Below are 24108 nucleotides of genomic sequence, written 5' to 3' on the forward strand. Positions count from 1 at the left end.
ATTATGAGCTAGGGTTTCACAGACTTCTAGATTGGCAGGGTCAGCAGAACTTTCTGTGATGATGGAAATGTTCTGTATCTGTGCCATCCACTGTGGGAACCACTAGCTACCTGTGGCCTTTGAGCGTTTAAAGTGTGGCTAATGCAACTGATGAACTGAACATTTCAGTTTACTTAATTTTCATTAATTTAAATTTAAATAGCTATGAGGGTGGTTGCTGTCTTGATCGTTGCAGCTTTAGACAGGGTGGAAGAGACCTTGGTCCTACCGAGTCATTGTACAGGTGAGGAAATTGAGGCTCAGAGCAGAGAAAGAGCACACAACATTTGCCTCTGAGTCTCAGCCAGGGAGGAACAGTTGGAATGTTCTTTCAGGGGAAGGTGGCTTCCATTTCTTTGCCCAAAAAGACTGGCCAAGGCAAGAACCTAGAAGCCAGGCACAGTGGAAATGTTGTTTTTGCTGTGTGCCTTTGAGTCAATTCTGACTCATAGTGACCCCACGTTACAGAGTAGAACTGCCCCATAGGGCTTCCTAGACTGCAATCTTTATGGGAGCAGTCACCAGGTCTTTTCTCCCCTGGAGATGCTGGCGGATTTGAACTGCCAACCTTTTGGTTATCAGCTCACCACTTAACCATTGCACCACTAGAAATCCTTAGACAGTTGGAATAGCCAGCATTTAAAAACCAACTGCATGCCAGCAGTGTTCTAAGCACTTTGAACCTATTAATGCATTTAATTCTCAGAACGACTGTAAGATGCAGGTACCAGAATTGCACTCCCCATCTCATTGCAGCTGAGAGAGTTTTTCCCACATAATGATGCCAATCTAACAGTTTCTTCATGCCCTCCCTAAGGGCCTGGCTTGTTCTGAAGCTTCTGGGGATGCATTCTCTTGTTTTTTAGATCCACTAGAAAAAGTTGAAGTCCTTTGCCAACTCTGAGGAGTAATTCATTCCTTAGGGCAACAGCAGCAGGAAGAATCCCCACATTCCAGCTTTATCCCTGGATCTCTTGACCATTTCAACTGCCTGAGATCATATTGCATCTTAGGATGGGCCCAGACCCTCCCCGACCCTGGCTTCTTACCCTTGTAGCTCTGCAGCTGTCTCTGTGGACGGGGAGAGAAGGAAGATGAGCTCCGTTTGCCTGCAGGTCAGACACCAAGCCATGAAACCCACAGAGTGGGAACCAGCAAGTCACTCCCACCTGCACACCCCCTCCCGCCCCAAATGTCCGGAAAAACAACAGAACTAAAAAAGTGCTCCAAATCAGGCACGTAAAATCGTGACTATGTCATGGCTTGATGAATCCCATAAGAGTGTTTCTAAAATGCAGGAAAACAATATTTTTACAAGAAAGATAAGAAAAAATAAGAACATTGAGAGTGTTTATTGGCATTCCAGGTGTTTTACGGTTAAGAGGTACAACCATCTACTCCGTGATCCAAACAGGCAAAGCTGGTTCAGGACCATGGAGAGCAACCCATGGCTCATTATTCCTTTATCTTGCTTATGCTGTGTAAGGAGCCCTGGTGACACGCTGGTTGAGTTCAGCTGCTAACCGAAAGGTCGGCAGTTTGAATCCACCAGCCGCTCTGTGGAAACCCTATGGGGCAGTTCTACTCTACTTAAACAAGCACTATGAGTTGGAATGGACTCAGTTGCAATGGGTTTGGGTTTTGATACTTTGTAGATTTGACTATTTATCCATCCATCTATCCATCCACCCATCCATTCACTATTGATCCACTAGGTGCCAGGCCTGAGCTAGGCTCTGGGGGTACAGTTGTGACTAAAACAGAGTTTGGCATGCATACACAGATCTTGCAGATAAGGTACCTCCTACTCTCCCATCTTCCAACCTCCCTTCCCCTCATATCACAACCCTGAAGGCCAGGGTCCCATTCCTTCTGCTCACCTGGCCTGCAGTGCCCTGATGGTTGGGCTTGTGACTACCACCTTTGCCAAGCTCAGTAGGGTTGACACGGAGACATTGTTGTGGCTCAGGCTGCAGGATCGCGGCAAAGGTGTCAGGAGTGAATTCCCCACCCTATGGGCCCCAGACCTTCCTTGCCCCTCAAGGGAGGGGGACGAATCAAGCAGGGAGCAGGACTAGCCTCGAGGGCAGTGGAGAGGCTGCTTACTCAAGCTTCCGCAGCCTCGGCAGGCAAGAGAGCATCTCCACGATGTCCAGCAGCTCCTGGTCCTTGAGCTGGTTGTTCCGCAAACTGCAGGGAGACCAAGGCCCAGTTCTCAGCCCTGAGGCTGGGACACTTGGAAACTCCAGTTGGCAGGTGACAGGTGTGACCACACTCATGCACCAAACACAAGACAGGGGCTCAGAGGAGGTTGGTCACCTGCTCTCTGGCATCCAGCAGGCACAGCTAGTAGGAGAGGCCCTCTGCTGACCTCATTTCTATCCCTATTCAGTCCCTTTGGGTGAGTTCCTGCCTGGCGGTCCAGGGGGTCCAGATGGCTGACTGTGAAGGCCTCGTGATGTAGAAGGAGGGGCCCCAGCACCCTGTTTGCAGGACTTATGTCTGAGATATGCTTTTTGGCCCCCAGGTGGTCAGACAGAGTCTAGACTGGGAAGCTGGAGACTCCGCTTCCAGCCTCAGCTCCGGCCCTTTGCCAAGCACATATCTCACTGACTTCATGTCCCTCACCTGTCAGCTGGGGCACACAACCCAGCCCTCTGGGCCCTTGCTGGAGGAACAGATGAGCTGAGGGCTTTGTAGATAATTAAGAGCTACAGCTGGGTGATAGAAGAAAAAATTAAAGTGACTCATGATAATCAGGAAAGAAAAGTAAGTACCAACAAGTTCAATATTTCCTAATCTTTGTTCTGACCAGAGTGATCACTTCACAAAGGTACCCAGCCAAGAGGACAACAGGGGCTGTGGTCCAACTCATGCTCCACTCAACGACTGGTGTATCCAGTGCCAGGCTGCATCTGCCCAGGTGAAGGGGCACTTTTTCTAAGTCTCGCAAAGGTCCTGTATAAGCTAACAATGGTCCTGCCTGTGACCTGCTGAGGAGGATTCTGGCCCCACCGCTCCCCAGGCCACTCAGTCCCAGATACAGGGCAGGGGTATATTTGTGCATATGTGCTTGTGTTAGTGTGTGCCTGCATCTAAAGGTGTGTGTGGATCTAAGTGTGCATGTATGCATGTGCTGCTCATGTGCACACCTATGAATGTGCACCTATGAATCCTCACAGCTGGATTAATAAGCAAACAGAGAAAAGATTGAAGTTGTCAAAGATTTCATTTTACTTGGATCCACAATCAGTGCCCATGGAAACGGCAGCCAAGAAATCAAATAACACGTTGCATTGGGCAAATCTGCTGAAAAAAGCCTCTTCAGACTGTTAAAAAGCAAAGATGTCACTTAGAGGACAAAAGTGCACCTGACCTAAGCCGTAGTGTTTTCAATTGCCTCATATGCATGTGAAAGCTGGACAATGAATAAGGAAGACAGAAGTAGAACTGATGCCTTTGAATTATGGTGTTGGCAAAGAGTATTGAATATACCATGGACTGCCAAAAGAACGAACAAATCTGTCTTGGGAAAAGTACAGCCAGAGTGCTTGTTAGAAGTGAGGATGGCGAGACTTCATCTCATGTACTTTGGACATGTTATCAAGAGGAGCCAGTCCCTGGAGAAGGACATCAGGCTTGGTAGAGTAGGGGGTCAGTGAAAAAGTGGAAGAGCCTCAATGAGATGGATTGACACAGTGGCTGCAACAAGGGGCTCAAACATAGCAACAATTGTGAGGATGGCACAAGATCAGACAGCGTTTTGCTCTATTGTACATCGGGTTGCTATGAGTCAGAACCGACTCTACAACATTTAACAACAGCAACAACATGAATGTGTATGTGGTGGGGGGGGGCGGTCGTATGCCTAAGTGAGTAGGTAAGTGTGCATTTCTGTGCAAGTGTGTATACACGTGTGCATGAATGTGAAGGCATGTGTTTCATGCATTTATGGGTACACACAACGTCTAACACTTTGCTATCACTTCTCCCAGGGTCACAGAAAGAGGGGAGGGAGCCTCAAAACCCATGCTCCTCCCAGATGCCCCCCAAAATATTACATGAGAGAAGCAATGGTCTAGGGTCTTTGTTTGGCCTGTGTTTGGATTCAGCCCCACCTAGTTCTTGGAGAGATACCTCCCCTCTCTGGGTCTCAATGAAAACCTACTGGCCAGTCCCTGATGGAATACGTAGGGCCCAGCCCAGACCTGGGAGGGGATGTGGGCCCTAAGCAATGACTCCCCTCCCCAGCCAGTGGTTTCCCCATGCACTCACTCACCTGATCTCTTCCAGTTGTGGACAGAGGCACAAAGCCTTCACCAGACAGCTGATGCCTTTGGAGGTTATCTTACTTCCTGTTAACCTACATGATGAGCAAAGATGTTGGGAAGGAACAAGGATAGGAAGAGTCAAGAATCTGCCCTGTGTCAGGTTGAGGGGAGGGAGGAAAATGCCAGGCTTCCCTGGGCTGAAGACCCTTCTTGGTTATAAGTCCAGGCTCACCCCAGCTTCTGCAGGCTATTCATGGTTGGCAAGCTCCTGGAGAGAGCTTCTGCAAAGGCGTCCCCACACTTCCTGCTCTTAAAGCTGCCACAGGGAGAAGAAAGTGGCAGAGGGTCAGTAATGGGCAGCCCTTAGAGGCAGGGTCAGAATATCAGAACAGAAGAGGCCCTTCTGATATTGACGCTCATTCCCTCCTCTGACAGATGAAACTTAACATTCTAGTGGTAGCTGTTGTCATAACAAATACATACATGGCCAAACAAAAAAGCATACTTGTTGTCATTGAGTAGGCCTTGACTCATGGTGACACCATGTGACAGAGCAGAACTGCTCCAAAGGGTGTTCTTAACTGTAATCTTTACAGAAAGATTGCTGGACCTTTCTTCGGTGGCACTGCTGGGTGGGTTTGAGCTGCCAACATTTAGGTTAGTAGTCAAGCACAAACTATTTCAGCCATATAGGGACCTACGTATATGGCAGAGACTACCAATTGTCCACCAAAAGCCATTCTGCACTTCATCCATAGAAATAGCACTACAGCTGGGAACATGGTTCCCTAGCCAGAGATGGCATTTCCCAGTCTCTTTTGCAGCTCCCTGTGGCCAGGTGGCTATGTCCTCACCAGTAGAAAGTGAGTGGAGGTGATGAGTCCTACTTCTAGATCTGAGATTTAACCCTTTGGGAGTGTCTGTCTCCTCCATGTTCTCTCTTTCCCATCCCCCAAGCCACAGCACAGATATGCCTTCGGCTCAGTGCTAACCAGGCAAATCAAGATGTCCAAGGAGATGGTGCAACAATAGAAAGGACCTGGGTCCCTGCATGACTACGTGGAGCTGAACCATCCTCCCGACCTGGACCAATTAACTTGGAACTCTTCCATGATAGAGAAACAAACTTCTCCATTTTTTAAGGCACTGTATTTTGGGAGTTTCTTTTTTACTGCAGCCTGGCCTTTGCCCAAGATAATACAGGTGATGAGTCTTTCCTGAGTGCCAGGCACTGTGCTAAGAAGTGTTTGTCATGCATTGCCTCATTTCCTTCTCACAGTGCCCCTAGGAGTTAGCTTGAGTCATCTCTTCACTTTAGAGATGAAGAAACTTAGGCTGATAAAGGTTAATAACCTGCCCAAAGTCAAACAGCCTCTGGGAGCACAGTCGGAGTCAGAAACCAGGGGGAGGAAGAGACGCCAGCTGGACCCCAGAAGTCCTGGTGAGGGATAGAGCTTCCCCACCCACATCCCAAAGCTAGCGGGCAGTAAGGGCCTCTTCTGTTCTGACAGTCAGTATTCTTACCAGTCTCCCTCAGCAGGGTCTGCCAGACCAGTTGGCCTCCACCTTCCCAGACGCCCAGTTCCCCCCACCAGGCCTTCTCCCACCCTTACTCTTACCTGAGATTCTCTACCTGCCCACAGCCCACCAGGGCCTCTGGGCAGTGGGGCTCCAGAGGGCAGCCCTCAAAATCCAGGTGGATGGGGGCATCCCTGTAGCCCAAGATGTTGGCCAGGACAGCCAGGTCAGTGTAGGTCAGTGGGAAATTGTGGAAGGACAGTGGGTAGTGGAGACTTTGGGCAGCAAGTTGCGCCAGCCCTGGCTCCTGTGTCTCATCCACACAGTGACACAGCTCCATAACCTTTGGTCCCTTGGACCTGCGGGTGGCCAGTTTCCTTAATGCCTGCACAACAGCATCCTGTTTGGCACCTACCCACACCTCATCCTGCTGTGCCAGATGGCTGAGGAAGGGGCGGCAGGCGCAGGATGCCAGACCTGCCAGGAAGGTTGGCAGGTAGTCTAGGAGGTCCAATCTAGCATTGGTCCGGTGCACCCAACGGGAATGGAGGGTGACATAGCGGGGGAGCATGTCTTTGTCCACCTCGGGGCTGGCCATCAGCTGCAGGGCAGCGAAGAACTCCTGCAGGCTGAGGTGGGTGAAGGCATAGCCTGTCTCCTGGTGCTCAGGGCCTGTGCGGACGCAGAAGGAAGTCAGCAGGTTGTAGGCAGCCCCAAAGGCCATCATGGGTGGAGGGATGTCTCCTGCATAGAAGACAACCTTCCCGGCCTCCAGGCCCTTCAAGGCCACCTCGCCGAGGCTCAGGAGGGACGTGGGGTGCAAGTGACTCTGGCGGATGAGGATGAGCACCATCTGTACATAAAGCTGCGTGATAGTGGGCAGGAGGGCTGCAGACTGGCCTACGGAGGTGCCAGGGAGCAGATGGTGGAGGCACAGACAGGCCACTTGGCATAGGGCAGGCACCGCACACATGCTCTGGAGACGCCTATCTGCCTGCACCTCTGCCAGGGCTGCTGCCTGCAATGGATTGTCCCTGAAGAAGCGGCCCACATACTCCTCCACTCGCAGCCTGTCAAAACCCCACATATGGACCATGGTTGCCTCCACGGGCAGGCATGTGGGCAGTTTCCCTGGACGGGACGTGGCCATTACCCAGCAACCGGGTAGGAGGGTCCCATTGCAGAGGCCAGAGAAGAGGGTGAAGATGGGACCTGAGGCGTCAGGGCCCTCCGTCTTTCTGCTGGAGCAGGGGTAGAGAGCCTCACCCAGCCCATCGAAGATAATCAGGACACGGTGTGCATTCTCCTCCAGGTACTGGAAGACAGTGTCTGCTCCTGACTTGGGGCTCAGGTAGAGGTCAAAGAGGAGCTGGGGCAGCGTCAGGAGACCTGTGACCAGGTTGAGATGGCGGAATTCGAAAAGGAACAGGGCCTGGAAGCGGTCCAGCTGGCCGTCAGCCCACTTCTGGCAGAGCTGGTGAGCCAACGTGGTCTTGCCCATGCCCGACTTCCCCAGGACCACTATGACCCTTGAGCCCTTTTTCGCTTTGGTGTTGAAGAGTTCCAGGATGCCATCTTCCGCCTTGGGGTCTCCCATAACAGCTTCCTCCTGAGTGTCTAAGGGTGCTGTGTCCCGGCTCTTCTGCAGGATAGGGGCGATATGGAAGGAGAGGGGCTGTCCCAGCCTGGGGTTCTTGCCTCCATAGCGTTGCTGGGTGGAGGTCCTCAGGAGCTGCAGATACTGCTTGGCCAACTCTGCAGGGGGCAGGGAGGTGGCATGAGGGCAGGACCCCCCTCCTTTGCCCCAGTATTGGGCTATTGAAGGTCAAGGGGGGTGGGTGCACAAGAGCACAGCCAGAGGGAATTTGTTCTACAGAAGCCCAGTGAGCTATCAAAACCCCCAGCTCTGTCAGCCAATTGAACTGGGAAGTGTGAATGGGGAAATGCGAATCATGGCTCTATTTGTTTTGCAACAATCTAAGTGTTTTAATGAGGAGGGAGGAGAAAATATGGGTGCTTCTTTGCCACCTTTATTGGAACAACCTCTTATAGTGATATCTGAGTAACCTGTGCCCCTTGCTAATATGTCAATTCCAAGATGCCCAAGGGTAACACTGAAGGCTGCTAACAACCTGTAGGCACAGGCACTGACCAGTCAGGTCTGCAGGAGATGGCCCAAGTCTGCAGAACCCCTGCCAGGCCAAGCATTGACCTTTTAACTGCTGGGTCACTGGACAGTGGCCCAGGGGAAAGATTGGGGTGGCTGCTGGGAGTAGTGGCCTCTTTCCTATAGATTTGACTCCTCTGACCACCTGTGAATACCCTGGTGGGACAGCTGGCTGAGAATGAGACAAATTCTGCCTCCTCTGCGTCCACTGGGTGGGCCGGTCCTCAGCAGTCCCCTACGTCTCCCATGGGTCCCAGGGCCTTTTCCTTGGGGAGTTCCCCAAGCATCCTCATCACTCCCACCGCACCCTAACCTGGCCCATGAGGGCCCAGGCCTGAGGCCATGCTGGTCACTATCCTGAGACCCCTTCAACCCTAATGACATGGGGGTATCCCTGGACCAGCCTGGGTAATGAGGCTGTCTCCGGCTGCGGTACTTCTAGCTCCTCCGGTTGAGACATTTCTGGAGAAGTCCCCCTGTGGATTGATGATGGGGGCCTTCCTGCCAGACCCAGGCCTCTCCTCTGCTTGCCCATGGTCCACCAATTCTTCTCTTATGGAAGCTTGGAAGACAAGAGTCACTAGACCCCTAGAGGCTTGTCAGCGGGAGATAGAGCCCAGAATCTGTGTCCTGGCCCCAGGACAATCCAATCTCCACATCCTGGTCCCTCCCCACCTTGGTACCCACCCAGCTGCTGCTTCTTGCACTGTTTCTTGCGGGGCGAGGACCCACAGCTCTGATGAGGCCGCTTCAGGGCTGGAAAGAGAGAAGGAGGGAACAGAGGGGTGAGGTCTAGGGGCTATGGCTGAGGGGTACCTAGCACCTTGGCGGATATCTACCCTCCAACAGGCACCAAGCTGGCACATGCATTCACACTCCAGGACTGAATGAAGGTGGGCAGTGGGCAAGGCTGCACAACACCAGTTTCTGTTTACAGGAGAGGGTCCCAGGCCCAGGGGGAGGGCTGGGCATTCGGGGCCTGGGGGTCTCCCAGTCTAGGATTCAAGGAGCAGGGCCTACAGTCAGCAGTCTCTAAAACGCCCAGCCCCCGGCACTGAGTGGCTGTTTCTCCACCAGCGAAGCACCAAGCTCTGCCGAGGCCTCTGCTGGGTATAAAAGTGAAGCTTCAAAAGGGCTTAGCTGGATCTGCTACCTTCTTCCTGGGCCAGTGTGTTTTTATCACACCTACTTCCCACCGCCCACGATTCCTCACTTCCTTTCATGTTTTCATGAGTTGTTGTCTTGTTGTATGAGTTTTCAAGAGTCACTTGAAAGCCTTTCTGGAAGGGGTTAGGAATGGAAGAAAGAAAGAAGGGGAGAGAAAAGAGGTCAGGAAGGAAGGAAAGAGGGTTTATGGCAGAATTTTTTTTTTCTTTAAATAGTATTTTATTGTGTTTCCGGTGAAAGTTTACACAGCAAATTTGGTTCCCCTTTAACAATTACTACACAGATTGTTCACTGACATTGGTTACGTAATTCACAATGTGTCAGTATTCTCATTAATTCTATTTTAGACGTTTTGTTTTTAGTAATCTGGTTTCCCCGTCCCTTTACCCTTTCATCTTTGCTTTAGAGTTTGACCATTGCTCTTACATGGTGATTTTTTAAAGGTGTGCTGTATAGAAAAATTAGTTTTTGATAATTGAGAATTGACTGCCACAAAGCAATAGGAATTGAATATTTGGGGTGCAATGTATGGCAGAATTTTAACAAGTAGAGCAAGATACTCCTACAGTGACTGATCAAAACAGCCAGGAGGCGGGTCCAAGGCCCCTTGAGCTGCCATGTGTTAACTTTTGGGCTGCTGGATTGTAGGGAGATATGGAAATCCCCAGGAGGTGCTGGACCCAGTCTGAGGTCACTTCAATATTTCAACAAGTCCTATTTTAACAACAGACTCACTGGCCAGATATCAACCAGGCCTGGTCACAGCTCAGTGATAACGGCCAGAGAAACCAGGGCCAGGACAACACTTTTTATTTGGGATTACAAGGTAGATGTTTTCTATTAAAGCCTGGTAATGTTACTGCCATGTACAGCTACGATTAAAAAGTCAACACTTCTAAAGAAATACAGGATCTGAGAGACAGAACGTGGTCCATGAACCAGTGAGGTAGTCACCGTTGACTGCCACCCTGCTGCACACCATCAGAAAAACAGTGGGTTAGTGCTGGCCCAGGGGTCTGCATAGGAGGTTAGAGCTTCCTGGGGGAAACCTGACTTAGGGGCTGAGACCAAAAGACCCCTGGGCTGAGGGAAAGGGAAGTGAGAACAGTCTTTCCCAAGTGAAACCAGACAGGGGATTCTGGCGGTGGCTGGGGACTGATGCCTTTAGACTCCCAGGGGGTGGCATGTTTGACCGCTAGGAATGGGCATCGGGACAAGCCAAAGCCTTGAAAGACATGGGGGTGGTGAGGTGAGAGGACTGGTGCATGTGCAGATGGGCCAGGGACGAGGAGGATGGTTTATGGGAGATGGCTGGACCCAGCCCACCTCCAGCCTCTTCGAGCTCTGAGGTGGGGACTTAGCACAACCATCCCTTCCTCCTCCCAACCCCAGGTCTCACCATGGTGGAGCTGAGATTTAGAGCAGCCTTCCTCGCCAGCTCCCAGCTGGCTGGGGAACCCTGAAAGAGAGGAAGAGCACAGTGTGTTATGGAGGTTCTGTGGGACAATTCGGGGCCAGCTCTGGCCTGGCGGCTAGCTTAGGGCTTAACTCACAGTGTGGGCACCCGGGACAGGAGAAGTAAACTGAACACTGTGGAAAGGAAAGCGATGGTGAGCCTTGAAGGCAGGTGGGCAGAAATGTGTGTGTATACGTATGTGTCCTCAATGTCCTGTGTGTCCCCCACAGTGCTATGCCAACAGAAGGTGCCCAATAAAAGCCCACTGAACAAAATGGTGTTAAACCTGCCTGCTCATCAGTGGAGTCAGAGGGCTATCCCAGTGACTGCTTCTGATCATGTTGCAAAAAGAAACATCTAGGGCATTCTGGGCTATTTGGAATTTTCTGGCTGGAAGGAGTCATCTAGTCCTTTCTCTCCTTGCATCCTGCCTCCCAGGACACATACAGCAGGGCAAGGTGGAAGGAGCAGTCCTCCAGGCCCCAAGCTTATTCCCCCAGGGGATTTGCTCTGGGAAGTGCCAGGAAGCATGGAATTCTGTTTCTGGCTCAGCCATGTCCTCTTTGTGTGACTCACGCGGGTCCCGGTCCCTCCATATTCCTCCCTTGGCTACCCATGACATGGGGGCTGGGCTGGCTGTCTGCACCTCTCATGCCCACCCTTACCGTCTTCGTGGCCCCAGGTGCTCAGCAGTAGCACCTCCAGATCCAGCGGCACTTCCAGCTCCATGCACACACAGTGGATGAATGCCTGCCAGGTGGCCAGACCTCTGGCATGGAGCCTCCTGAGTTGTAGGATGACCCCCTCTGCAGGGTCTGGGGCCTCTTTCCTGGAGCCCAGGTCCATGTTGGGGAGGAAGAACTTCACCTTGGCATTCAGCCATTCTGGCTCTTTGCTGAGCAGCCTCACGAGACAGCTCAACAGGTTCCCGGTGCCCAGCTGGAGATTAGCGAGGTCCATTAAGAGTTGGCTCTGTGGGGACAAGCTGGAAGGCAGGTGAGTTGGGGGAGGATAGGGCAGGCAGGTGAGCTGAGAGATGAGTGAGCTGGGAGTCAGGTGAGCTGGGGGGAGAGGTGAGCTAGGAGGGCAGCCAAGGGGACAGTCAAGAACAAACCCCCACATCTGAGGGGCAGAAAATAGGCAGATAAGTGGCCTCTCCATGGAGTCTCAATGCCTCTGTCCAGGGATTGATCCCAGGATAAGTCTCCTTCTTCCACATACCCCTTCCTTATCTGTGCCTATGTCCTGACTCTCTGGAATGGTCTAGTCCACCCCTTTATGGTCCCCTGAAGATGCTTCATTCATTCTTATTCCCATAGACTCATTTGTGCTGCTTCCAGCCTGAGTTACTCTCATGACAGAGACAACTAGTCCCCCAAATCTGTTCTCCCCTTCTTCCTTAGTACTAGAACCCCTGAATATTCCCTGTTCACCTGGAATAAAGACTATATTTCTCAGCTTTCTTTTCAGTTAGATGTAGCCATGTAATAAGTTTTGGTCAATGGAATATAAGTGGAAATGTTGTATATCCTTTGTTTTTTCTTATTGGCTGGCTGTTGATGTGATGGCTGAACTTGAGCAACTATGATGGACTATGAGGTAGAAGCCAGTCCTAAGGAAGGTAGAAAGTAAAGCAGTCTACCTGCCTGGACTCTCTGCCTTTGGATTTCTATTACATGAGAGGAAAATACCCTCCTATCTTGTTTAAATCACTGTTGTTTAGGACTTTCTGTTACAGTGAAATCTAATCCTAGCTAATACAAACAATCTCCTTGATCTCTCTAAACAAATTCTTCCCCTTCTAAGCTGGAATTCTCAAACAACTTGCTGGTGGAAGTACGAATAAATGGCGTACATAGCAAGAGGGCTAAAAAGTGTGCAGGCCCTTGATTCAGCAATTCTATTTCTAGGATTCTAACCTTAGAAACAATCATGGATGTACAGAAAAATTCTAATTGCAAAGATGTCCACTGCAATATTATTTATAATAGCTAAAAATTGGAAGCAACCTAAATGTCCAATAGTTGGGCATTTGTTAAATGGTGGTCTATCCATACGGTGGGATATGCTGTAACATTTTCAAATGTACTTTCGGGCACTGCTTGTATTTCCTAAATAATAATAGCAAACACTTAGCTTGATATATCTCATTTAATCCTCACAACCCCAGGGACTCTACTTCAAAACCTGAAAAGGGCAGGGCCCACCCTGGAGCCAGTTTTGCCATTGCCCAGAGGCTGGGGCACAGGATAATGTGTCCTGGGGTTCAGACCCCAGTTACTCCCATGGTCCTTGGTACAGCCCTCCTGGGCATGTGTCCTCAGCCCATATGGTCATTCCTCCCCAGCTGGACTAATAGCAGCAGCTCCTTGCCCAGACATAGAGCTTTAGAATTCATGACACATGCTCACATCCATGACCTTCCGAGGTAGGCAAGGCTCAACATCCCCAGTGAACAGATGGAAAGACTGAGGCCTGGGGAAGATAAAAGACGTGCCCTAGGTCATACAACAAGACCATGGCAGAGCCAGAATTAGAAACAAGATTTCTTGCTTCCCAGGCTATTAATTTCCAAGGCCACGGAGCTACAGATGGCACCAGACAAGTGCTAAGTGCTAAGCCCCTGGACTTTATGCCATTTTGGCAAGAAAGTGTGGCTATGACCTAGGGCACAGCTTCTTTTCTGGCCTATAATGTCCAAAGTCCATGCTGCCCATAAAGAAATCACCCAGGCAGCATGGTGCCAAGTGGAAGTAAGGGGTGCCTGGATGGCATGATTTCTGGAGAGGTTCTTCATCCTTAAATTTCTCTTCCAGCCTATTTGTTGGGAGAGGAAGGCAATAGCGGAAATGTTTTCAATATAATAAAGAGACCATTATTAGAACTTTATGGTACTGGACTAAAAATAGAAAAAAATGACCAAAGGAATGAGATAGAATCACTGCAGCCCCCAGGTCTTTGCTCTTGCTGTTCCCTTTGCCTGGAGAGCCCTCCCACCTCCAGTCCACACAGTCACACGCACACATACCACACACGCATACACACCCCACACCACACACAGACACACCACACACACACACATACATGCACACACACCACATAATACACATGCACACACCACTGGATATATTATCTCTAAAACTCAGCTCTGGTCTGGCTTCATTTATGCCTCAAATCCCTGTCAGGTTTCCACCCTCCCAAGATAAAGTCAAGCCTTGTTGCTGTGGCCTCCACAAAGCTGACACACATCGGGTGTCCAAGAAAGGTTCAAAGGATGAATAAACAAATGGTCCTTCACCATCTTCTCCCGGACCTCACACACATGCAGCTCCGCCCCGTGACCTGCTCCCAATCCCATCTCAGGACTCCTTGCCTTGTGCATGCTGGGTTCTCTGCCTCAAACACCCTTCCCTTGCTTCCAGCCTTGCAAATAGCTCCTTCTCCTTCCAGACCAACCTCAGGGAAGTCTTCCCGCTGCCTTCCTAGCCCGAGTTACACCTCTGACTGCCGGGCTTCTTTTCTATCATTCTCTCCTTACTTCTGTATTGCAGAGCTTGCAACCCCACATTGTTGTTTCCTACCGGCCTGCCGGCTTCCCTCAGTGGGCTGGGACTACCTCAAGAGCAGAGGCAACACCTGATTCTGGATAAGAGCAAATGGCTTGGGACCAGGGCCCTGAATTCGAGTCTCTACCAGTTACTAGCCATGTGACTTTGGTCAGGTTATTTGGTCTCATGGTACCTCTGTATCCTCATCTGTAAAATGGGGACGCTGTAGATCAGGTTCCTAGAAGCAGAGCCCAAGATGGAGATTCTTGAAAAAGTGCTTATTGAGGGGGTAAGGTAAGGGCAGGGTAGAAGAAGAAGCTTCTGATGTGAAGTTTAGGAACTTCTGCTCTAGGTCCCAAGAAGAGGATGCTCAGCTCTCCACTCCTAATGGGAAGAGTCCCCTTGAACTTGATGCTCTGCTTCTCCAACAAACCAGAGCTGAGGTGCAGTGGATCACTTTTATGTGGCCTTTCTCGTCATGATCTTATAACTCCCACCAAATGAGTGGGTGGGGCTATGCAAATAAGGTGCTTGTGGCCCAAAAAGGGGATTGGACAGCTTGCTGATAATGCAAATAAGGTACCTAGTACCCTTGTGGGGCTGGGACCAAAATAAGGTATATGGACCCTAACAAGGGGATTGGTCAGTTTTGCCATCCCACTAGGCTTAAAATAAGCCATCCCAGAGGCAAAAAAGGGGGACCTCACTACCACCAAGAAAGAAGAGCTAGGAATGGAGCTTATCCTTTGGACCCAGGATCCCTGTGCTGAGAACCTCCTAGACCCGGGAGACAGAGAGAGATAACTGGAATGCCAGACACAGTGAGAGATGGTGAGAAGCCGCAGCAGGAAAATGGCAGCAGCAGAGGCAGCAGAATCAGAAGACCAGAAGAAGACAGTGGAGTGGGCTTCTTGGCTGGTACATCGAGAGAGCTGAGTGTCTTTGGGCTAAGGCTTCCTGGCAGAGTGGGGTGCCAAGCACTTACTGGCAGAGCTAAAGAGCTTTGTAACACTTGCCCTAGCAGGACAGATGCCGGCCAAGGAGCCAAGGGCCAGAAAGAGGCCTGCCTGCAGGCACAGCTAAGAAGAGGTTGTCCTGATCGAAGAATCGTATCCTGAGTCATTTCTGATTCTGAGTTGTAACCTGTTACTTCCCTAATAAGTCCCATAACTGTATAGTCTGTGAGTTCTTCGTGGCCACTGCAAGGAATTATTGAGCCCAGCAGAGAAGTAAAAAGTATAGTAGGAGGGACAGTTGGTGCCAGAATTGGTCAAAAGGTTGGAGAGAGGAGGTATGTCTGACCTCTGCCTCATAGGAATCAGTTTTGGGTTGTTCGTCTTGGTTCTCCTTCCTCCTCATGAAGTTAGAGGAGGTCAGTCAGATGCCCCCGCCACACCATTTTTACAAGAGTCAAGCAATTCTTGCCCTCTGAGAGTCCCCTAAGGCCTTGGGGGTGGGAAGGCTATGAAGGCAGCCATATTGAGATGGAGTCCCTGAGGGTGTCTCCTGGTGACTAACACTCAGCCCTGCCCCCCTGTCCCATGTGGGGCCTTTTGCTCTGGCTCCTTATTCAGCACCTTGTTTCCCAGCTATATGGTTCTGCCAGTTCCTCTTACCCAGACCAGGGCTCAGCAAACTGAAAATAAAGCTGAGGTTTGGAAATCCCCCTCTATTCTCCAACCATGAGGACATAGGCTGGGCTGAGGACCAAGGAACCCTGTGCTGGATTGGGGATTGAGGTGGGTCCTGGGACAAGAAGAAAGCACGAGGTGCAAAGGAGAAAAGGCCTGGTCCCGAGGTTCAGACTCACGGCCTGAGAATTGAGTAGACTACTTGGAAGAGGAAATTGGCAGTAGCCACTAAACTTGAAGTCTGTCTACCTTTGACCCTAAAATTAGACTTCTTGACACCTACCCTGGAGAGTCATCCATCCAGGAACACACAGAGCCTTGGATAAGGAAATCCCTTCATCGTGTTAGTAACAACCCAGATATCCAAATCAATAAATTTTTGTGTAACCACACTATGGATTATGGGGTTGGAGAACATTGATTATGTGTTGACATGGCCAGATTCTCAAGACGTTGTATAATGACATGCACGATACGGTACTGTATGTCTTAGAAATGGAAAAACACAACAACAATACTATATTTTTTTCCACAGGGGTATTATAGCATGGTTTTATATTTATAACTTAGAGGTTCAGAGCTAGACTGTCTAGGTTTGGGATTGATCTTTCCACATTTGCAGGCTGTGTGATACTAGGTGAGTTATGTAACTTCTCCAGGCCTCAGTGCTCTGATCTATAAAATGGAAATAATAATAGTTCCTACCTCACCAAGTTACTGTGGGGTTTAAACGAGTTAAAACATGTAAAGGACTGTCTTAGTTATCTAGTGCTACCACAACAGAAATACGACAAATAGGCTTTAACAATCAGAAATTAATTTTCTCACTGTTTAGGAAACTAGGTATCTGAATTCAGGATGCCAGCTGCCTCAGTCATCTAGTGCTGCTATAACAGAAATACCACAAGTGGATGGCTTTAACAAAGAGATATTTATTTTCTCACAGTCTAGTAGGTTACAAGTCCAAATTCAGGGCATCGGCTATAGGGGAAGTCTTCCTCTTTCTGTCAGCTCTGGAGAAAGGTCCTTGTCCTCAATCTTCCCCTGGTCAAGGGGCTTCTCAGGCTCAGGGACTCCAGGTCCAAAGGACACACTCTGCTTCTGGTGCTACTTTCCTGGTAGTATGAGGTCCCCAACTCTCTGCTTGCTTCCCTTTCCTTTTATCCCTTGAGAGATAAAAGGTGGTGCAGGCCACACCCCGGGGAAACTCCCTTTACACTGGATCAGGGATGTGGCCTGGTAAGGGTGTTACAATCCCACCCTAATCCTTTTAAAATAAAATTACAGTCACAAAATGGAGGACCACCACAGAATACTGGAAATCATGGCCTGACCAAGTTGCCACACACATTTTTGGGGGGACATAATTCAGTCCACGACACCAGCCTTAGAGGAAAGCTTTCTCTTCCTGTTGGCTTGGGAGGAAGGACATTGTCTCTTCTGAGCTTCTGCTTCTGGGTAATTTTCATATGGCTTGGTATCTCTCTTCCCCCATCTCTACTTGCTAGTTTTCATTTAATCTGTTTTATATCTCAGAAGAGATTGACTCGAGGTACACCCTACACTAATCCTGTATCATTAACATAAAAAAGATAACACATTCTCAAATGGGATTATAATCACAGGTATAGGGGTTAGGATTTACAACACATTTTTGGGGACACAGTTAAATCCATAACATTCCACCTTTTAGCCCCCCAATGTTCATGTCCTTTCCACATGCAACACACATTCACCCCATCACATCACCCCAAAAGTATTAAATCAACTCCAAGCCAAAATCTCATCTTTTGAATCATCTAAACCAAAGTTGCTGTTTATGTTGGTGAAAGAAAGTATTTGCAATGAAGAAGTCATTGGTCTTGCAAAATTCTATCATTCGATCTCCGGCATTGTTTCTATCACCAAGGCCATATTTTCCAACTACTGATCCTTTTTCTTTGTTTCCGACTTTTGCATTCCAATCACCAATAATTACCAATGCATCTTGATTGCATGTTCAATCAATTACAGACTGCAGCAGCTGATAAAAATCTTCTATTTCTTCATCTTTGGTCCTAGTGGTTGGTGTGTAAATTTGAATAATAGTCGTACTAACTGGTCTTCCTTGTAGGCGTGTGGATATTATCCTATCACTGACAGCATTGTACCTCAGGATAGATCTTGAAATGTTCTTTTTGGTGATGAATGCAATACCATTCCTCTTCAAGCTGTCACTCCCATCACAGTAGACTATATGATTGTCCAATTCAAAGTGGCCAATACCAGTCCATTTCAGCTCACTAATGCCTAGGATATCGATGTTAATGCATTCCATTTCATTTTTGATGATTTCCATTTTTCCTAGATTCATACTTTGTACATTCCAGGTTCCGATTATTAATGGATGTCCGCAGCTGTTTCTTCTCATTTTGAGTCGTGCCACATCAGCAAATGAAAGTCCCGAAAGCTTCACTCCATTCACGTCATTAAGATTGACCTTACTTTGAGAAGGCAGCTCTTCCCCGGTCATCTTTTGAGTGCCTTCCAACCCGGGGGGGCTCATCTCCCAGCACTATAGCAGACAATGTTGCACTGCTATTCATAAGGTTTTCACTGGCTAATGCTTTTCAGAAGTAGACTGCCAGGTCCTTCTTCCTAGTCTGTCTTAGTCTGGAAGCTCAGCTGAAAGCTGTCCTCCATGGGTGACCCTGCTGGTATCTGAATACCAGTGGCATAGCTTCCAGCATCACAGCAACACGCAAGCCCCCACAGTATGACAAACTGACAGACACGCGGGGGACCTCGCCAGATAGAACACACAGCAATCAAATTGACTACTTCTGTGGAAAGAGATGATGGAAAAGCTCAATATCATCAGTCAGAACAAGGTCAGGGGCCAACCGTGGGACAGACCATCAATTGCTCATATGCAAGTTCAAGCTGAAACTGAAGAAAATCAGAGCAAGTCCACGAGAGCCAAAATATGACCTTGAGTATATCCCACCTGAATTTAGAGACCATCTCAAGAACAGACTTGATGCATTGAACACTAGTGATCGAAGACCAGACGAGTTGTGGAATGACATCAAGGACATCATATATGAAGAAAGCAAGAGGTCATTGAAAAGACAGGAAAGAAAAGACCAAGTTGGATGTCAGAGGAGACTCTGAAACTTGCTCTCGAACATCGAGCAGCCAAAGCAAAAGGAAGAATTGATGAAGTAAGAGAACTGAACAGAAGATTTCAAAGGGCGGCTCAGGAAGACAAAGTAAAGTATTATAATGACATGTGCAAAGAGCTGGAGATAGAAAACCAAAGGGGAAGAACATGCTCGGTGTTTCTCAAGCTGAAAGGACTGAAAATTCAGGCCTTGAGTTGTAATAGTGAAGGATTCCATGGGGAAAATATTAAACGACGCAGAAAGCATCAAAAGAAGATGGAAGGAATACACAGAGTCATTATACCAAAAAGAATTAGTCGATATTCAACCATTTCAAGAGGCAGCATATGATCAGGAACCAATGGTACTGAAGGAAGAAGTCCAAGCTGCTCTGAAGGCATTGGAGAAAAATGAGGCTCCAGGAATTGATGGAATACCAATTGAGATGTTTCAACAAACAGTTGCAGCGCTGGAGGTACTCACTCGTCTATGCCAAAAAATATGAAAGACAGCTTCCTGGCCAACTGACTGGAAGAGATCCACATTTATGACTATTCCCAAGAAAGGTGATCCAACAGAATGTGAAAATTATAGAACAATATCATTAATATCACACACAAGCAAAATTTTGCTGAAGATCATTCAAAAACGGCTGCAGCAGCATACCAACAGGGAACTGCCAGGAATTCAGGCTGGTTTCAGAAGAGGACGTGGAACCAGGGATATCATTGCTGATGTCAGACGGATCCTGGCTGAAAGCAGAGAATACCAGAAGGATGTTTACCTGTGTTTTATTGACTATGCAAAGGCATTTGACTGTGTGGATCATAACAAATTACGGATAACCTTGCAAAGAATGGGAATTCCAGAACACTTAATTGTGCTCATGAGGAAACTTTACATAGATCAGGAGGCAGTTGTTTGGACAGAACAAGGGGATACTGATTGGTTTAAAGTCAAGAAAGGTGTGCATCAGGGTTGTATTCTTTCACCATACCTATTCAATCTGTATACTAAGCAGATAATACGAGAAGCTGGTCTATATGAAGAAGAAAGGAGCATCAGGATTGGAGGAAGACTCATTAACAACCTGTGTTATGCAGATGACACAACCTTCCTTGCTGAAAGTGGAGAGGACTTAAAGCACTGACAAATGAAGATCAAAGACCACAGCCTTCAGTATGGACTGCACCTCAACATAAAGAAAACAGAAATCCTCACAACTGGACCAATGAGCAACATCATGATAAATGGAGAAAAGATTGAAGTTGTCAAGGATTTCATTTTACTCAGATCCACAATCAATAGCCACGGAAGCAGCAGTCAAGAAATCAAACGACACATTGCACTGGATAAATTTGCTGCAAAGGACTTCTTTAAAGTGTTGAAGAGCAAAGATGTCACCTTGAAGACTAAAGCGTGCCGGACGCAACCCATGGTATTTTCAATTGCATCATATGCATGTGAAAGCTGGACAATGAATAAGAAAGACCGAAGAAGAATTGACGCCTTTGAATTGTGGTGTTGGTGAAGAATATCGAATATACCATGGACTGCCAAAAGAATGAACAAATCTGTCTTAGAAGAAGTATGACCAAAATGCTCCTTAGAAGCAAGGATGGAGAGACTGCGTCTTACATACTTTGGACATGTTGTCAGGAGGGATCAGTCTCTAGAGAAGGACATCATGCTTAGCAAATTACAGCATCAGTGGAAAAGAGGAAGACCTTCAGTGAAGTGGATTGACACAGTGGTTGCACCAATGAGCTGAAGCATAACAACGACTGTAAGGATGGCACAGGACCAAGCAGTGTTTCCGTCTGTTGTGCATGGGGTCGCTATTAGTTGGAACCAACTCAACAGCACCTAACAACAACAACAACAAACCAAATACGGGTGAGACTTTAGGCATATTCCACCCTGGGGCAAAATTCCTCTTTCTCTGGGAACCTGTGAAATTTAGACTACAAGTTATCTGTTTCCAGAGTACAATGGTGGAACCGGCACAAGGTAGACATTTCCATTACAAATGGGAGAAACTGGAGGGGAGGAAGGGATAACAGGCACCAAGCAAGTCCAAAACCCAGCAGAACAATTTACATTAGCTCTCAAGGCTTGAAAACAATCCTCTGTTCTCTGAGACCATCTAGGCAAAGGCCCTGCTCTCCAGACTCTGGGCGTTGGCTATGCTTTTCAGATTCTTGATGGAAGCACCTTGGCCCTGGGCTTCAACTCCACCTTCCAGGTCACAGCTCTGCTCCTTCAGCTTTGGGTTGCCCCATTCTTCAAGTCCATCTTAGTGGTGACCCCAACCCCCTCAGCCCCAGCAGACTCTGTTCTTCTGCTCCTTGGGTATGGCAGCCCCATCCCCTCAGCTTTGGGTGAAGATCTCAACCCCTTAGCACTCCTTAACGGCAACCCTACATTCCAGAACTGATTGGTGAAAATTCGACTATTTGAAACCTAGGAGGCTGTGGCCCCACCTTTGAGATTCAGGAGGCCATGGCCTAACCCTTTGAAACTGAAAAGGCCCTGCTTCTTGTGCCTCTTCCAACAGTTTGGCTGATCTCTGAGCTGCTAAAGAGATGGTCCTTTTCTTGGGGGACACAGATGTAGCTCCTTTGGTCTGTTTTCTGCCTGTAGAACTCTAAGAGGAAGACAGTTTTCTTTCCTTTCATCCTGGCTCTGACCCCTTCAGTCTACACTGATGGGTTTTTGTTGTGGTCCTTGATTAGAAACATCAGTCACAGGCTTAATCTCTTTAACAAAAGATTGCGTAGCCTGATGAAAATTCTAGGACACATGTCCTTAGTTTGTACAACAGAATTTTCCAAATCTTTAAGCTCTGTTTTCATTTTGCGTGGCTGATTTTCAAGTCTGTCTCTTTCCTCTCATATTTTACTATAAGTGGCAAGGAGAAACAACTAAACATTTGAACATATTCAAACAAGCTCTTTGCCATTGCATAAAAAGCATCACCCTTCCTCCGTTGTCCAATCACATGGTCATCATTGTCTTTTAAAACCTCACCAGAAGCACATTTAACGTCCACATTTTTAGCAACATTCTGTTGCTGGTGCCATATGTATTCTCTTGGACAATAGAGACTTCCTCTATAACTCTCCTCACTTCCTTCTGAGCCCTCACCAGAATTGCCTTTGACATCCATAATTCCACTAACAGTCTCTTCAAGGCAATCTAGGTTTTTACTATTAAACAAAACAAAAAACCCTTGCCATTGAGTCAATTCCAATTCATAGCCACTCTATAGGACGGAGTAGAGCTGTCCCATAGGGTTTCCAGAGAACGGCTGATGGATTCACACTGCCAACTGTTTGGTTAGTAGCCTTTTCCTATTAAAAAAAAAAAAAAAACCATTGCCATCGAGTTGATTCCAACTCATAGTGACCCTATAGGACAAAGTAGAACTGCCCCATAGAGTTTCCAAGGAGCAGCTGGTAAATTCAAACTTCTGATCTTTTTGTTAGCAACCGTAGCATTTAACCACTATGCCACCACCTTAAAACTCTTCCAGCCTCTACCCATCACCCAATTCTAAAACCACCTCTACATTTTAGTATGTGTTAGAGCAGCATCCCACTCTTGGTACCAAATTCTATCTTAGTTATCTAGTGCTACCATAACAGAATACAAGCGGATGGCTCTAACAAACAGAAATTTATTTTTTCACCACTTAGGAGGCTAGATGTCTGACTTCAGGGCGCTGGCTCTAGGGGCAGGCATTCTTTCTCTGTCGGCACTGGAAGAAGGTCCTTGTCTCTTCTTAGCTTCTGTTCCTGAGTGATCTCCATGTGGCTTGGCATCTCTCTTCCCCCATCTCTACTTGCCAGTTTTCATTTAATCTGAAAAGAAACTGCCTCAGGATACATCCTACATTAATCTTGTCTCATTAATATAACAAAGACAACCCATTTCCAAATGGGATTATAACCACAGGCATAGAGGTTAGGATTTACAACACATATTTTTGAAGGACACAGTTTAATCCAAAAGAGTGTCTGGCACTTAGTAAGCTATATATGTTGTCGTTGTTGTTAGTTGCTGTCGAGTTGGCTCTGATTCATGGTAGCCTTAAGCATAACAGAAGGAAACACTGCCTGGTCCTGTGCCATCCTCACAATTGTTGGTATGTTTAAGTCCATTGTTGTAGCTATCATGTCAATCCATCTCATGGAGGGTTTCCCTTGTTTTCTCTGACCCTCTACTTTACCAACCTGACGTTAGCCAATGAAAACTTTATGGATAATAATAGATAACATAAGTATTATAATGTAAGTATTATTATATGTATGATGCACATATTTAGATAAAGTTCTGAAACGTGACACACCAAACAGTGGTTACCTCAGGGGATGGGACTGGAAATGGGGTGGGAAGCAGTGAGTAAATGAGATTTTAGTCTTATATATAAAGTTCTTTGCTTTTTACAAGGAGGATTTCGTCATGTATCACTTGTATGGTTTAAAAAATTAAAAAAAAATTTTTTAAGGTAAAAGAAAACAAAAGATGAGTATCATGGATTGAATTGTGTCCCCCCAAAATATGTGTCAACTTGGTTAGGCCATGATTCCCAGTATTGCCCGGTTGTCCTCCATTTTGTGATTTTTCTGTGTTATAAATCGTAATATCTGCCTGTGGTTAAAGAGGATTAGGGTGGGATGTAACACCCTTGCTCAGGTCACATCCCTGATCCAATGTAAAGGGAGGTTCCCTGGGGTGTGGCCTGCACCACCTTTTATCTTAAAAGAGTTAAAAAGGAAGGGAAGCAAGCAGAGAGTTGGAGACCTCATACCACCAAGAATGCAGTGCTGGGAGCAAAGCGCATCCTTTGGACACTGCGTTCCAGCACGGAGGAGTTCCTAGCCCAGGAGAAGATTGATGACAAGGACCTTCCTTCAGAGCCGACAGAAGGAGAGAGGCTTCTCCTGGACCTGGCACCCTGAATTTGGACTTCTACCTTACTAGACTGTGAGGAAGTGAGTTTCTTTTCGTTGAAGCCATCCACTGGTGGTGTTTCTATTATGGCAGCACTAGATGACTAAGTCAGTGAGTAATACAGAAAGCTGAGCCCTTTGAAGTTAGAAGGGGAATTTTATTTCTGGGATGGATCATCTGAACCATCTCTTCCCTTCCCAGCTGACAGAAGA

General features: G+C 47.8%; 1 protein-coding gene across 12 annotated transcripts in view; it reads right to left on the minus strand.

Annotated features, from left to right (window-relative positions):
* NLRC5 (NLR family CARD domain containing 5) overlaps positions 1–24108 on the minus strand; it is a 91833-nt gene that overhangs the window by 48917 nt on the left and 18808 nt on the right. For 5 of the 12 annotated variants that reach the window (XM_003416356.3, XM_023555577.2, XM_023555573.2 and 2 more), the window contains exons 2-10: positions 11284–11590; positions 10562–10621; positions 8683–8751; positions 5930–7583; positions 4543–4626; positions 4319–4402; positions 2146–2229; positions 1920–2009; positions 1089–1148 (exon numbers count right to left, since the gene is read on the minus strand). In XM_003416356.3, the coding sequence (XP_003416404.3) occupies positions 1089–1148; positions 1920–2009; positions 2146–2229; positions 4319–4402; positions 4543–4626; positions 5930–7583; positions 8683–8751; positions 10562–10621; positions 11284–11590 (2492 nt within the window). Of the gene's footprint in view, positions 1–1088; positions 1149–1919; positions 2010–2145; positions 2230–4318; positions 4403–4542; positions 4627–5929; positions 7584–8682; positions 8752–10561; positions 10622–11283; positions 11604–24108 lie in introns of all 12 variants that reach the window. The other 7 variants (XM_064274005.1, XM_064274003.1, XM_023555575.2 and 4 more) reach the window with 4 other exon arrangements.

Source organism: Loxodonta africana, chromosome 21 (genome assembly GCF_030014295.1).
Source record: "Loxodonta africana isolate mLoxAfr1 chromosome 21, mLoxAfr1.hap2, whole genome shotgun sequence".
Lineage (NCBI taxonomy): Eukaryota > Metazoa > Chordata > Mammalia > Proboscidea > Elephantidae > Loxodonta > Loxodonta africana.